The sequence below is a fragment of the Strongylocentrotus purpuratus genome, unplaced genomic scaffold (assembly GCF_000002235.5).
Source record: "Strongylocentrotus purpuratus isolate Spur 01 unplaced genomic scaffold, Spur_5.0 spur5_scaffold_13, whole genome shotgun sequence".
Taxonomy (NCBI): domain Eukaryota; kingdom Metazoa; phylum Echinodermata; class Echinoidea; order Camarodonta; family Strongylocentrotidae; genus Strongylocentrotus; species Strongylocentrotus purpuratus.
In genome coordinates this window covers 588,496-601,255 of record NW_022145598.1, presented here as the reverse complement: position 1 = coordinate 601,255, position 12,760 = coordinate 588,496, and the positions used below count along the sequence as shown (strand labels likewise).

At 36.5% G+C, this 12,760-nt stretch overlaps 1 protein-coding gene across 1 annotated transcript; it reads right to left on the bottom strand.

Moving 5' to 3' along the window:
• Nucleotides 1-513: 513 nt before the first annotated feature.
• On the bottom strand, nt 514-2,920 carry LOC752520. Its single transcript, XM_011672160.2, has 2 exons — nt 2,554-2,920; nt 514-1,524 (listed from the first exon to the last, which is right to left on the bottom strand). Exons 1-2 carry the CDS (start codon nt 2,811-2,813, stop codon nt 633-635), a joined length of 1,152 nt encoding a protein of 383 aa, XP_011670462.1. The 5' UTR covers nt 2,814-2,920; the 3' UTR covers nt 514-632.
• Between the last annotated feature and the right edge of the window lie 9,840 nt (nt 2,921-12,760).

Here is a 12,760-nt window from a genome sequence, read left to right as displayed (position 1 = left end):
GCTTGTCAAATCCTATTGAATAATACTGACTGGACATCAAAGAAAAATATTTGTCACAAACATGGCCAGTGACATGGAACAATTAAATAAAGGTTACAAAGAGGTGATTAGAGTTTATTCAATGTACTGTAAGCAGTACACAGACCTGCACATCATATGCTGAATCATCATTAATGTGGGGGGTCCTATTAAAAGAACAGGTAATTTGAGAATAATGAAAGACTTCTTTCAACATTTCTGGTATTATACAAATAGTGAATGGCCATGAGAGCAACGGTACAAGATTTTTATTAAGAGACGCTCTATCCAAAGAGGTGCACCCAAGTTGAATGGAGCATCTCTACGTGCATGTTCTGTAATATTAACATGACTTATTCACATAATTGCGACTTAATCAATATTTTCCTATTAACATTACTGTTTACTAGGTTAATGATATATGTTTGTTTTGCAAATGAGTATTATTTTTTTTAACTGTTTTGTATAAACGTTATAAACGATGTAAATATGTTCATGTTTATTCAGGGCCCCATGGAAGACCACTACTTGTTGGTGAATGGGCTACCCTGTCAAAAGATTAGAAATAAATAAATAAATAAATAAATTCATAACAGAAATTGTTTCGATCAAAGTTATTGAAAATACTCGTCCAGTGATGGAGGCTGCAGTTCAAAGTAGGAGGATGTATTGTTACCATAAATACATGTGTGGGCATTTGTCAGAATGGCCGACACCATGTACATCTTTGCACAAGAACTTAGCAGGATCTTTTGACTTTTTTTGAAGTCCGTGTATTTGAAGAAGTTGATTACATCCCCAAAGGACCACTCCACAGTAATTCTGACTTTGGACATAGCTCTGTTGAATGCTGCCTGTTCCGGTGTGATGTTTGCAGTAGGAAATGGGGCCTGCAGCTGGGGTCTGACGGGATAAGCAGGGTCCCCGTAGATGCACAACAAGTTACCCTCTGCATCATGGGATCCGCCTTCAAGCATGGTTAGAAGACCTGACTCCCGTAGAAGGTAGGCGTCATGTCGTCGTCCTTCCACAGGTCCGTAAAGGTTGGCTATCATTCCATTTGGAGAAGTGACGGACTGGTACTTAAGACTATGTACACGCTTGTGGCCATTGTAAGCCACCCGTTGGTGTTCCCCAGGTCGGCATATCGGACGAACGGTCCCATCTATGAACCCCCAACAGTTGTTTAGTGGTGCCCCTTTCTGGTGAATGACATCAGCGTAAATTCTCAGCTGCTGAGGGGCCAACCAATGCTGCTCCAATGTTGTCAGTCTGTGCTTGTGGGCATCAAAGATGAAGTTAGTCACCCAGTTGAAGGCTAAACAGAGCTGGGGCACTGGTCGTCGATAGTCTTTAACTAAATCTCCATATCGGCATGGATAGGCATAGCGTTGCAGACCTAAGCAGAGAGCCTCCAATCCATCCATTCTTGACCTGTTTGGCAAGGTGATTCTGTCTGGAACGCCTAAAGCATGTTTGAGCCGAAATATATCATCCTTTTTGAATCTGTTAAAAAAAACAAGAAATAAATCAGAACATTAATCAGTTTGAATTTAACATTTTTCTTTAGCTTAAGTGTTTGACAAACAGTGGTGCATATTATAGCAAAGGATATCATGCAAAGTGACTTAGCCGATTTGACAAACGTACCCCAAAATTGGCCTCCCTAAACTACTGTCGGGCCGAAGTGTCAGGCCGACCTGACCAGAGTCGACTTGAAAATATATAGGCCTTACTCTGCTGTACGTGTAAATGAAAAGTGTAATAATTTGTAAACTCAACATTTAGACTAGAGTCTACTCTAGATCTAGTCCACTCCAGCAAAGCATAGACTAGAGTCAATGCTAATGCGTATTGACCTCTAGCACTACAATACGTAGAGTCTATAGAGTCTACGTGTTAATAGGCAGCATATGCACACATGAATAGTCAATAGACTCATTATACACAAATGCACACAATCATGCCGATGTGGCTGATGTGGCTGATCGGCGAGTATGACAGTAAATTATTTTGTCTAACATCAGTGAGCTGAACAAAAATTGCATTTTAATACTGCTACTACTGTGCTAGATCTATAGACCTAGACCGAATTGTCTGTCTCTTTCATTCGTTAGCCTAGGATTTAGGAGCCGACCTTACCCAAATCAGAGGCTAACGAACGAGAGAGACAGAAAATTCGGTCTAGATCTAGACCTAGCTATAAATAATGGTGTCATCAAATTCAAATGTCAATTTTGTGTGCAATCAGTTGAGTTTTGTCCTTAGGCCTAGACTCTAACTGTTAGGCTCTATATTGAAATGTTGAGAATCAATAGCACAACTTTCAATACACAGCCAGGCCAAGATAGTAATGCAGCTATAGATCTAGATCTAGTCTAGTCTAGACCTAGGCCCCATATATTGAATACAAATTTTGAATAAAAATGTTATAGATCTACTAAGTTAGACTCTAGGTCTAACTTAGTATATTAATAATTAATAGACAATAGGGTAGTAGTAGATCTAGGCCCTAGTAACTTTTAGAGTTCTAACCTGAAATAGCTTCTACACTCATCATCGTTGAAATCGTCTAACTCAAAGTGACCACCATCATGTTGGAAGTCAAGGTTGTTAGATGTGTTGATATCCATAAGAAGAATGAACTCTACATCATCTATAACGTCGAAAGCGTAGGCTGCCATAACTGCATCTTGCACTCGATGCAAATTCGCCATGTTTGAGGGAGAGCTAGAGCCTAGAGGGATATTCCCAAGCGTGATGACGTCAGCTACTCTGTAATTATACGTCCGCATTCACCGAAGAGCGAAACCGCCTATTGTAATCAGAGCGGTCTGTGTGCGCGGCCGTAAACCTGAGTGCTCTGCTTCCGCGAAGGTTCCTTATGTTGGTGAGCGAAAACTCGCTAATATAGAACAGTGGGCGATTGTCTTTCTTGCATGTCGTGATAGAGAACGAACCCGACATCCAATCGGTACTATTCGGTGATGTTTCGGTTATGTTCGGTAATGATTCGGTTGCGGAGAAGAAGAAGAATTGAAGCTCGCCGGCGTAAGAGTTAAACTCGTGCTCGATGACGAAGGCCGCCGTGTCTTGGCTAGAATGGATAGTGAAGTTTGCCTCCAGGTAAACTACACATATACGGGGAAACACAATAGCAAAGACTTTTGAGATATCAACTCAAATGCAATTAAGTATTTACCTTATTCGGATTACATAATCATTCATTTGTTTTAATAGGTGACGTATATTAAAGGCTATCAAAATTGCCTTGGCTTGATTGTTTGACAGTCATTGCAGTCGTGCTGAGATTACGCTAGCATATTTTGATGTCACAAAGATCAGCGAAAATGGGGTCGATATAGGTCAAAGTCATATAATTTAATATTATTTCCTTCTTCTAATGATGATCAATCAGACAGCACAAAATGAAATTTACTCTATGAGCGAACTGCGAAAACTACTGAATTAGATTTTTAAAAGTTATGCACTTGTTTAGCGGTCACACCCAACAATTTTACAAAAGTCACAAACATGATGAGTTGTAATCATTTTAATGACACTTTCCATTGTCGGAGATAGGGTACCACAAAATCCTACATTTCCTATTATAATATAATGGTTTAAAATCCTAGTAATGTATTAAGACACGATCTTACTTCTTGATAGTTACCATTCATTTGCCCTTCTTCCTGGACTAGATCCCATTGTCCATGTTCAATAAAGGTTCCACATGTAGTGTTTTGAAAACGACAAAGCCAGTCTATAAAACACACGCAGAATTGGCATGTAAGCTCCATGACTAGGCGAAAGAGTTTTGTGTTAAATATAAAAATTAACTGTGTTTATTAAATCCCGACTGATTATTATCCAAAAAGAATGGGGTAAAAGAGCAAACATGCATTGTTGTGGTAATTTTTTGTTACCAAACATTGGGTACATTTTACCCCATGTTAGGTACATTTACTAAATATAGCGTAAATGTTAAGCGAACAACTATGCAGAGTCCCTTTCAGCCCAACATACTCAATATTTTACCAACTCTTTTTAGAGTGCATTTTGAGCTTTTCAACTTTGAGTATGTTTTTTAATTGAATTCCGTTGAATGTTCATTACCCATCCATGGACCATGTCCCCCTTTTATCCAGCACGGGTACAATTCTACAACCCCCTTCTAGCGTGTACTGTGAGTTGTTTTGATGTGTCATATAGGAATGATAGGACTGATATCGAAGTAAAGGTGAGACACCCCGGGTTATTGTTTTTTTTAATCAAGCATTTAATCTTTTAGCTCTTACTATCTCCCACCAGCACTGGATAACACAACCATCAAACAAAACAACAATACGCAAACTCAAATGTTAAATCAACATGTAAAGAAACGAGGTTTATAGACAACATTTAAAAAAGGTTTGTTGCACTTTTAGTTTACTAGTTCAAATAGTTGAAGGTTAAATCCAGCAATAAATACATCATTTTGAAAATTATGAAAACTATTTTACTCTCCGGCTCTTTGAATTAATATATATAAATAATGTGACTCTTTATTCAGTATTAAATAACTTACCTGGAACTTGGGCTGATGCATTTGAAAGAAAAAGGACGAAAAGTAGAAAACATGATACATATCCCCCAAGCATCATGGAACACAGCAAGTCAGGGAAAAAGACGACCGGGTTGTAAGTGGTAAATAGTACCGGTATAACGATGAGATCGTGATATGTATCCCAATGATCGGTCTAAATTTTTTAAATATCTCATGAAACATATCCAAGATATATTGACATGATATGAGCTGGTACGGAATTTGTAATATGAATGTCATAATTGCATACATATAACCTGTAGTATTTGTCAAGTTCACCGGCAATCATATTTTGTCAGGGGAGTGAAGTTTTCCAATGAACAGATAATTGTGTTTATTTTGGGTCAATATTGTGAGACTATGGCTAGTCATCTGAATCAATTGTCAATATTTGTCACGGCCGTATTGATTTTAGATTGTTTCCCATACTGCATATGTATAAGGATACAACCCTAATTGTAATGCTGGTTAGGCTATCCAGTGTGCCACACAATATCACAATCGGTCTACTAAAATAGGAATAAGTCACTAGAACGAGTGACCTACAGAATCCTTTTTCTTTTTAACTTGAATCTTGACTGGGAAGCATTCGTTTTCAAACTGTTCCAATATGTAATGTGTACTTATATTTAACTTGATTTTAAGGTGGGGCTTCGGGATGCAATTACCCGCTGCCCCCCCCCCCTGAAAAAAAGTAATTTGGTGTGCAATTTAACATCCTGTAGAACATGGAATAGGACTGACTTAATATTTTGCCATTGACATTTGTATTGAGGGATGAGCTCAATATTGCCGAATGAGAGATGTGTTATATAATAGGGACTTTTAGATTTGCACAACGACAACGTGGATTGCTACGATATACGTCCTTTTATTGCACTGCCTTGGTGGACGTCACACGTATCAGTCCACGCAAATCTAAAAGTCCCTATTTGCTTCAAATCTGCTCCAATGTGTTTGCTGTCCTCTTGCGGCATGGTTAGATATGGTTAGATATATTTCTTTTAGCCCGTTGCTGGCACAACACTTTTATGAAGCACATTAAGTAGGAGAGTTTGGCCAACCCGGTTCGAGCGGGCACAATATGGCGAGTAGGCCTTATGTTTTTGTTGGGAAAGCACAAAGCAAAAGAATATGCCATTTTGTAACCAACTGAAACCAAGCTGGCCAAGCTCTGTATAAAATGGCTCTGTGGACAGCCAATGCCATTGATCAGATTCAGATTCAGATTCAGATTCAGATTCAGATTCAGACCTAATAGTCTACGTTAAGAAAACACAGACATTTGGCCTCCACTGGCAGAAGATAACAATGAATAACATAAATGTGCACAAAACAAACTTATACATCAATTAGATTAACAAAAAGTTGAATACATTCTGACAAAAGTAAGAGGAGATAGCAGATTAAGATTTTTTTAAAAGGTGGATCAATAGGGAACTCGGTTCACACCGTACCAGATTGCCACTTGAAATCGTATATTTTATTGTGCCAATATCTCATAACCGATTAATCTCCAAAGACTAAATCTAGTCCATACGGAAAATGACCATACGAAAAATACATGTATTACCAACAAAGAAATGACAAATATAGTCATTTCTTTCATTTATATCACTAAATCCTCAAACTATAAACTTCACTTGCCCTCCTGGGTTCTTACAAATAACAATTTTTAGGCCTTGTCCATCGCATTTTTTGATGAAACAATTTTTATACATTACAATTCATCGTATATTTAATATTTCTTATCGATCATATTTCAAGTGTAACAAAGTCTAAATTGCTCTAAATGCATGAACTGGTCTGCTCTTAATGTTTTATATCCAAAATAGATAATTAATAATATCACTGGAACTTTCCCTTTTAAATTACGCGCCACGTCTACAATTCTTTAAACGCCACCTACGTTCAAACCAATTCCATTTACACGTTTGCAATATGTACACCTGTACATGCACTGAAAATTATACATTTCTCATATTTCTTTAACACATAAATGAAATTACTGAATGTTCAATGTCAACTATTACAAAAACTCACATCTTAGGCGACAGTCTGGCGTCTCAAGTAAATAAATTTGTCTCTCGACAACTGTTGACTTCTTGCTCTGTATTCTGTCAAGTTGTGTTTTGGCTTATTGGCGATTAGTCAATAATTTGACTATAGTTGTTGTTGTTGTTGTTGTTGTTGTGTTTTGAGTTATTGGCGATTAGTCAGTGATTTGACTATTGTCGCCAAATTACTTTACGGCACGTGTTATATCTCTCAATTTTGGATTTTTTTAAAAATACATTTATTTCGTTTTATATTTATCTATCTTTTAAGATAGTATCGTAAAATAATATCGTAAGCAAAACATTCATGGGCTTTGTTAGTGTTTCTTAACAGTACGTGCAGATTATTTGTTATATCACATACACACCATACATAAATATGTATATAAGATAGCACCTACACAAGCTTCTATATTCAGTAATCTTATCATACCTTTTATCATTGTTGTTACTTTTTCTTATTTTCTTTTCTTAATACATTATGTTATTATATTTTTAATGTACTGAGTGTAATTTAACATATTTATAATATCGTATTATGTTTTACTGTTCTTATTTTATTTTCTTATTACATTATGATTGTTATTATATTTTTAATGTACTGAGTGTAATTTAGCATATTATAATATTGTATAATGTTTTACTATTCTTATTTTATTTTCTTATTACATTATGTTATCATATTTTTAATGTACTGAGTATAATTTAACATATTTATAATATTGTATTATGTTTTACTGTTCTTTTTTAATTTTCTTATTACATTATGTTATTATATTTTTAATGTACTGAGTGTAATTTAGCATATTTATAATATTGTATTATATTTTACTGTTCATCAAGGGAGGTATTACTTCCTGATAGGGAACCGTTTCGTTCTGAGAAAGAACCGTACAATAGCTTTTTGTATACTGGACTCACTCTTTTTAAGTATTCCATAATTTTTTCAGGTTGGGATTCGTTAATTTCTGTTAGAAACATAGCCCTTTCTATAATATAGTTAGGGCAATGTACTAAAAAATGTTTTACAGTCTCTATTTCACTGGGGCATCTATTACAGAAACCAGTAGCATGAATTCCCAATCTGAGGGTAATAAGGTATCTTTAAAAACCAAAACTTATAACGATTATTAAGCTAACTTCTTCTGACTCCGAAATCTACGGTATCTTCAAATGACCTTCAATAAAGAGAGAAAAAATAGAAATACAAAAAAGGGTTTGTTCAACAAACCAAAAGGAATGAAGGAAGCTGAGCAAGAAAAAAAAACAGGAATGTAGGTAAGGGAAAGATAGATGTGTATATACATGACTCTTTGGACTAAAGCGTATGGAGAATAATAGATTTGACACGCTTACTTATTCTAATTAAGTCTATGTGCAAGTATAATTACAGCTTGACACCTGCCCCCGGTCACCAACTGTAGGACAAATTACCTCCGACAACTACCCCGCCCCTGGAACGATGACACGTACCCTATAACCCCCCCTCCCACACACACACATACACCACGCTACTACATGTAGGAAAGTGGATAGCACTATATATACCATATTTCATACAATAACTTCTGATTACTTGTAACTAGTTAAAAGTTCTGCGACAAGGTAGACACAATTTTATTCGAAATTCAATTGATTACAATATTCCTTCCAAAGCAGTACATTCATAATACAAAGAGTAGACCTGTATCTTTTTAATACAATGAGCTAATTTTCATGAATTTTAAAAATTCTTTAAAATTACAGCATTTTTCTTCAGTTACTTTTGCCAATGTTTAGTATTATTTAATCAAGACATTATTTAAAATTTGTTATTGCTTTCAAAAAATATTAATCTAATTAATCCATTGATGTTGTACTTAGTAAATTGAAATCAAGATATGGGAAATTGCTGACAAAGCCAATTGTATTTTTCTGAAGCTTCCAATAGTCTAAAATTTGAGTATTAAAGTACATCCTCATAATCAGCACCCTCCTTTATTTTGTTTGCAAACTGCGCAACATTCTGGTTCTCATAAATCCGGTTTGATGACGAAGCCGTTGAGGTGATATCCGTCTCCTGGTATGTCCTGTCTTCCTCGGGTCTGGGTTGTAGGTCCATGTAAGGATCTGGTCCGGTTTCTTCAGTCCTGGCCGGTACTTTGCGTCTGTTTCATAAACAAAAATTACATGAATAAATTCATATTAATTCACATGCACCACTCTCCTCCAATGTGTTAAATGGGTGCCCGGTAGGATCCAAAATTTATTAAAGTGACTTAGTAACATTGTTGAAGGTTGATGAAAAAATTGCTTAATTTTTGTATAAAATGTTACTTTATTCCTTCTACTGTACTAAACCTCTGATATGCAAAAAATTCCTGAACAAATTCTCAAACCACGAAGATATCTAAGGTTTTCTTTGAAAGAGTCGATGTATGACACCCTCTAACAGTGATAAACAGTAAATTCTCCCAACGATTTTTGAATTTTCCCAACCGTTTTTCCATGAAAAAAAAGACATAAAACAGGCTTTAAAAATAATCTGTCAACACTTCAATGTCTGGAATGGAATGTAAAGCCATCTTATTGCTTTGTGACGATTTCCATTCACCTTAAATGTAATTAAATTTTAATAATATAGTTGGGAGAATTAAGGAATCGATCAGATCAGTTTTTCCCAATTTGTACCATGAATAATGATCCGTTTTCACTCAAATGTTCAGATTATCTTTAATTGACATCTAGCATTAAAGTCACTACCTTTGCTGTAATCTGGAATTACAAATTTGTAATAGAGTAGCAGTAGCAAAAAATACACATTTTCGAGAAAAAAGAAGAAGAATATTCTTTTGTGACAGATTTTTGTTTCAAAAGTGTTGATTTATGTTTTGCTTGATATTCTTACCTTCGCTGGTGGCAATACAAAACAAGCAGAACAGATATGATGATGAATTGCAAAACATTAGCAGAAGCTAACACAGGAATAAGCCATGGTATACGTTTTCTAACAGCTGAAGGTGCGGAAGCTGGTAACAATAAAGAGAACAAGATGATTAGTTAGTGCTCCAATTAATTTGAGTGTCTTGGCTACAACTTGACTTTTAATAATTAAAAAGCATACTGAAAGATAAAAACTTGGGATGGTATAACATTATCTAAAGTGATTATGGTGGATACTAAAATAGAGGTCATCTGAATATTTCATTCACCCCAAACGAGGTATAAGTGGGTTCGAGCCCCGGAACGGCATTTATGTCCATGAGCTGGGCATTTTATCACCATAGCTTCTCGCCAGCTAGGTGTTAACAGGTTACCCGGTAGTAGGTGACTGTGTTATTGTATTATTCACTCTCTACAGTCCAATCCTATTTTTCTCCAGTCTATAAACAACTTTTCAACATGCAAATAATGATGGGCAGCGTTTTACTTGCACAAACTTATACAAAGGGTGTTCTACATCCAAGTCTATCAAAAGCACCCCTCCCCCCCCCCATTCTTTAATGAAAATAAAAGACATTCGAGTAGGGGTTTACATCTCACCTGCATACCCCGAGCAGAAATAGCTAGTGCTTAACAAAGATCGGCATGCATTGGAAAAGAGCTAAATTTTGTTACTTATTTATTGGCAGGATCACTAATGATATTAGGTATATATTATGCTCTGTTTCAAATTTCATTACATTCTCATTCATTGCTCTGAATCTTGTGTGTATTATAGTGGTACCAGACAAGGTTATCATTAAAGGCCCACTGCCCTACTTGTAGCTACTTGCGCCCTCTATATAACAAACAATGCCTAATCGGTGACCATTGGTCCCCCATGATCCTCTTTTTCTTATGTTAACTGAGAGCTGAGTTGATGAGATAACCACCTGTCCAGTGACCTTGTAGGGCGGTCTAATCCCTTCTGTAAACTATGTCAGATAAGCTTTAAATGCTATTTTCTGGTCCCATTTATCCTGTCAATGTTAAACATTCACTTGTCATTGTTGTATTGATGTACTTTTTGTTTGGATAATAAACTTCAAACTCAAAACTCAAAAACTCGAATAAAGTCAAGACTGCGGCCGAATTATCTACTGCTACTTATTCAAGATCCAAAGTGTGGCGAACGCTACCGACCGCAGGCTACACTAAGTTTAAATATTTACTGCATCCAAGATTCATCGTTGCCAGTTTTAAAAAGTTTTAAAACCCGATTTCCCTCCAATTTTCACAAAAGTGTTCAGTTTGCTTTTCACTCTCTAAAATCCTATCGAAGCATTTTCCAGTCTGTAAACCACTTGTAAACATGCAAACAGTGACTGCCAGGCATTTGCTTGTCATATAAAAGGACCCTACAACTTGCATTAAGGAATACAAATGATCTTTCGTATTCACGTCTATTGAATGCATCAAATCACATCAAAGGCATTCTAATGGGGCTTTTACATATACACTCCGGGGCCCGTACGGCGAGTAAAAACAGACATTTTGAATGAATGAATGAATTGAATTGAATGAATTGAAAATTTATTGTCCCTTACGGGAAATTCTTTTTTCACTGGTTTAACAATATTTGTACATATAAACATAATACAGGAACAATACATAATACAATAATTATCAAATGTACATCGTTACAAACGTAGTTACATTTTGAAAGTGATTGTTGCAATGGAAACGGAACAAAACGAATACATGATTGCAGTATAACATAAACATGGCATTCCAGGTGAAAAATTCGAACATTAAGCTCGCTGTTTATTTGAGAATATAGGTGAGTTTAATATTATGAGCCCTAGCGAAAATTAAATTCAGAACAAAGTATAAGTTGAGACCAGTATTTACGTTTGAGTTCCAGACCTCCGGGCTTGTGCATTGAAGTGGTGAATGGCGTTGGGAACAAAAGATTGCCTGAAACGGGTTTTCTGTGTGCGCGGTGCGCACAAACGTATGCCTGAACGGTTAAATTTAAAGTTCTCGTTGAGTGGGTGGGTGGGGTCCTGCATAACCTGTCTTAATTTAGATGAAACTCTCTCTTGGTACAGATTATCAAGTAGTGGCAAGTCTATCCCTAGTATACGTTGAACTATTTTCCTGGGTTTATTGAGCTTCTTCTGGTCAATTTTTGTAGCATTAGCAAAGTAGCAGACTAGGTTGTACGTCAGAACACTCTGGATTAGGGACTTGTAGAAAAGAACTATTAGTGTATTGTCTACCCTTAACTTTCTTAAGGTCCTTACAAAATATAGCCTCTGATTTGCCTTCTTTTAAATTAGTTGAACATTTTTTGACCAGTCTAGTGAATTGCTTATGGTCGTACCCAGATACTTATATTCTTGTACGTGCTCTACATCTTCCCCATGAATGGAAATTGTTCTGTGTTCAGTAGCATTTCGTCTGAAATCTATTATCAGTTCCTTTGTTTTGGATATATTTAGTTTAAGGAGGTGATCATCACACCATTTTACAAAGTTATCTATCGTCGTAGTATATGGTTCGGTATTGTCCGATGCAATGTAACCGGTAATGACTGTGTCATCTGCATATTTTATTATGCTACACTCACTTGAGGAACATCGACAATCACTGGTGTACAGAGAGAAAAGTACAGAAGAAAGGACGCATCCTTGAGGTGCTCCTGTGTTCAGAATTCTCATACTAGATTGAACATTACCCATTATCACTTTCTGTGGTCGATTGCTAAGGAAGTCCTGGATCCATAAAATAATCTGGGTTGGGACGTTAAATGATACCAATTTCTTCGTTAATATATGAGTTTTGGGAATTGTCCTCGGGGTAATCGTCCTTGGGGGGGGGGGGGGGGGGGGGGGGGGGTAATTGTCCTCGGGGGGTAATTTTCCGGAGGGTAATTTTCCTTGGGGGTAGTTTTCCGGGGGTAGTTTTCTGGGGGGGGGGTGATTGCCCAGGGGGTAATTGTCCTAGAACCCTACTACTATTACTACTACCACTACAATTACTACTACTGACGCAGCTGCTACTACACCTGTACTAAAATTCATCCTAAAAATCGATTATAAAATCAGAATCCTATTTGTACACACCTTCGACTGTAGTAGGAGGCGTCGTGCCAACCGTTGTTGGAACCTCTGTGAATATAACAATATGAAATGTG

Bases quoted from the DNA above. Each gene is read 5' to 3' on its own strand.
- LOC752520 (XM_011672160.2), bottom strand. From the start codon at position 2,813: ATGCGGACGTATAATTACAGAGTAGCTGACGTCATCACGCTTGGGAAT. The intron at 1,525-2,553 runs GTTAGAACTCTA...TTTTTTTAACAG, and splicing joins GAGTGTAGAAGCTATTTCAG to ATTCAAAAAGGATGATATAT.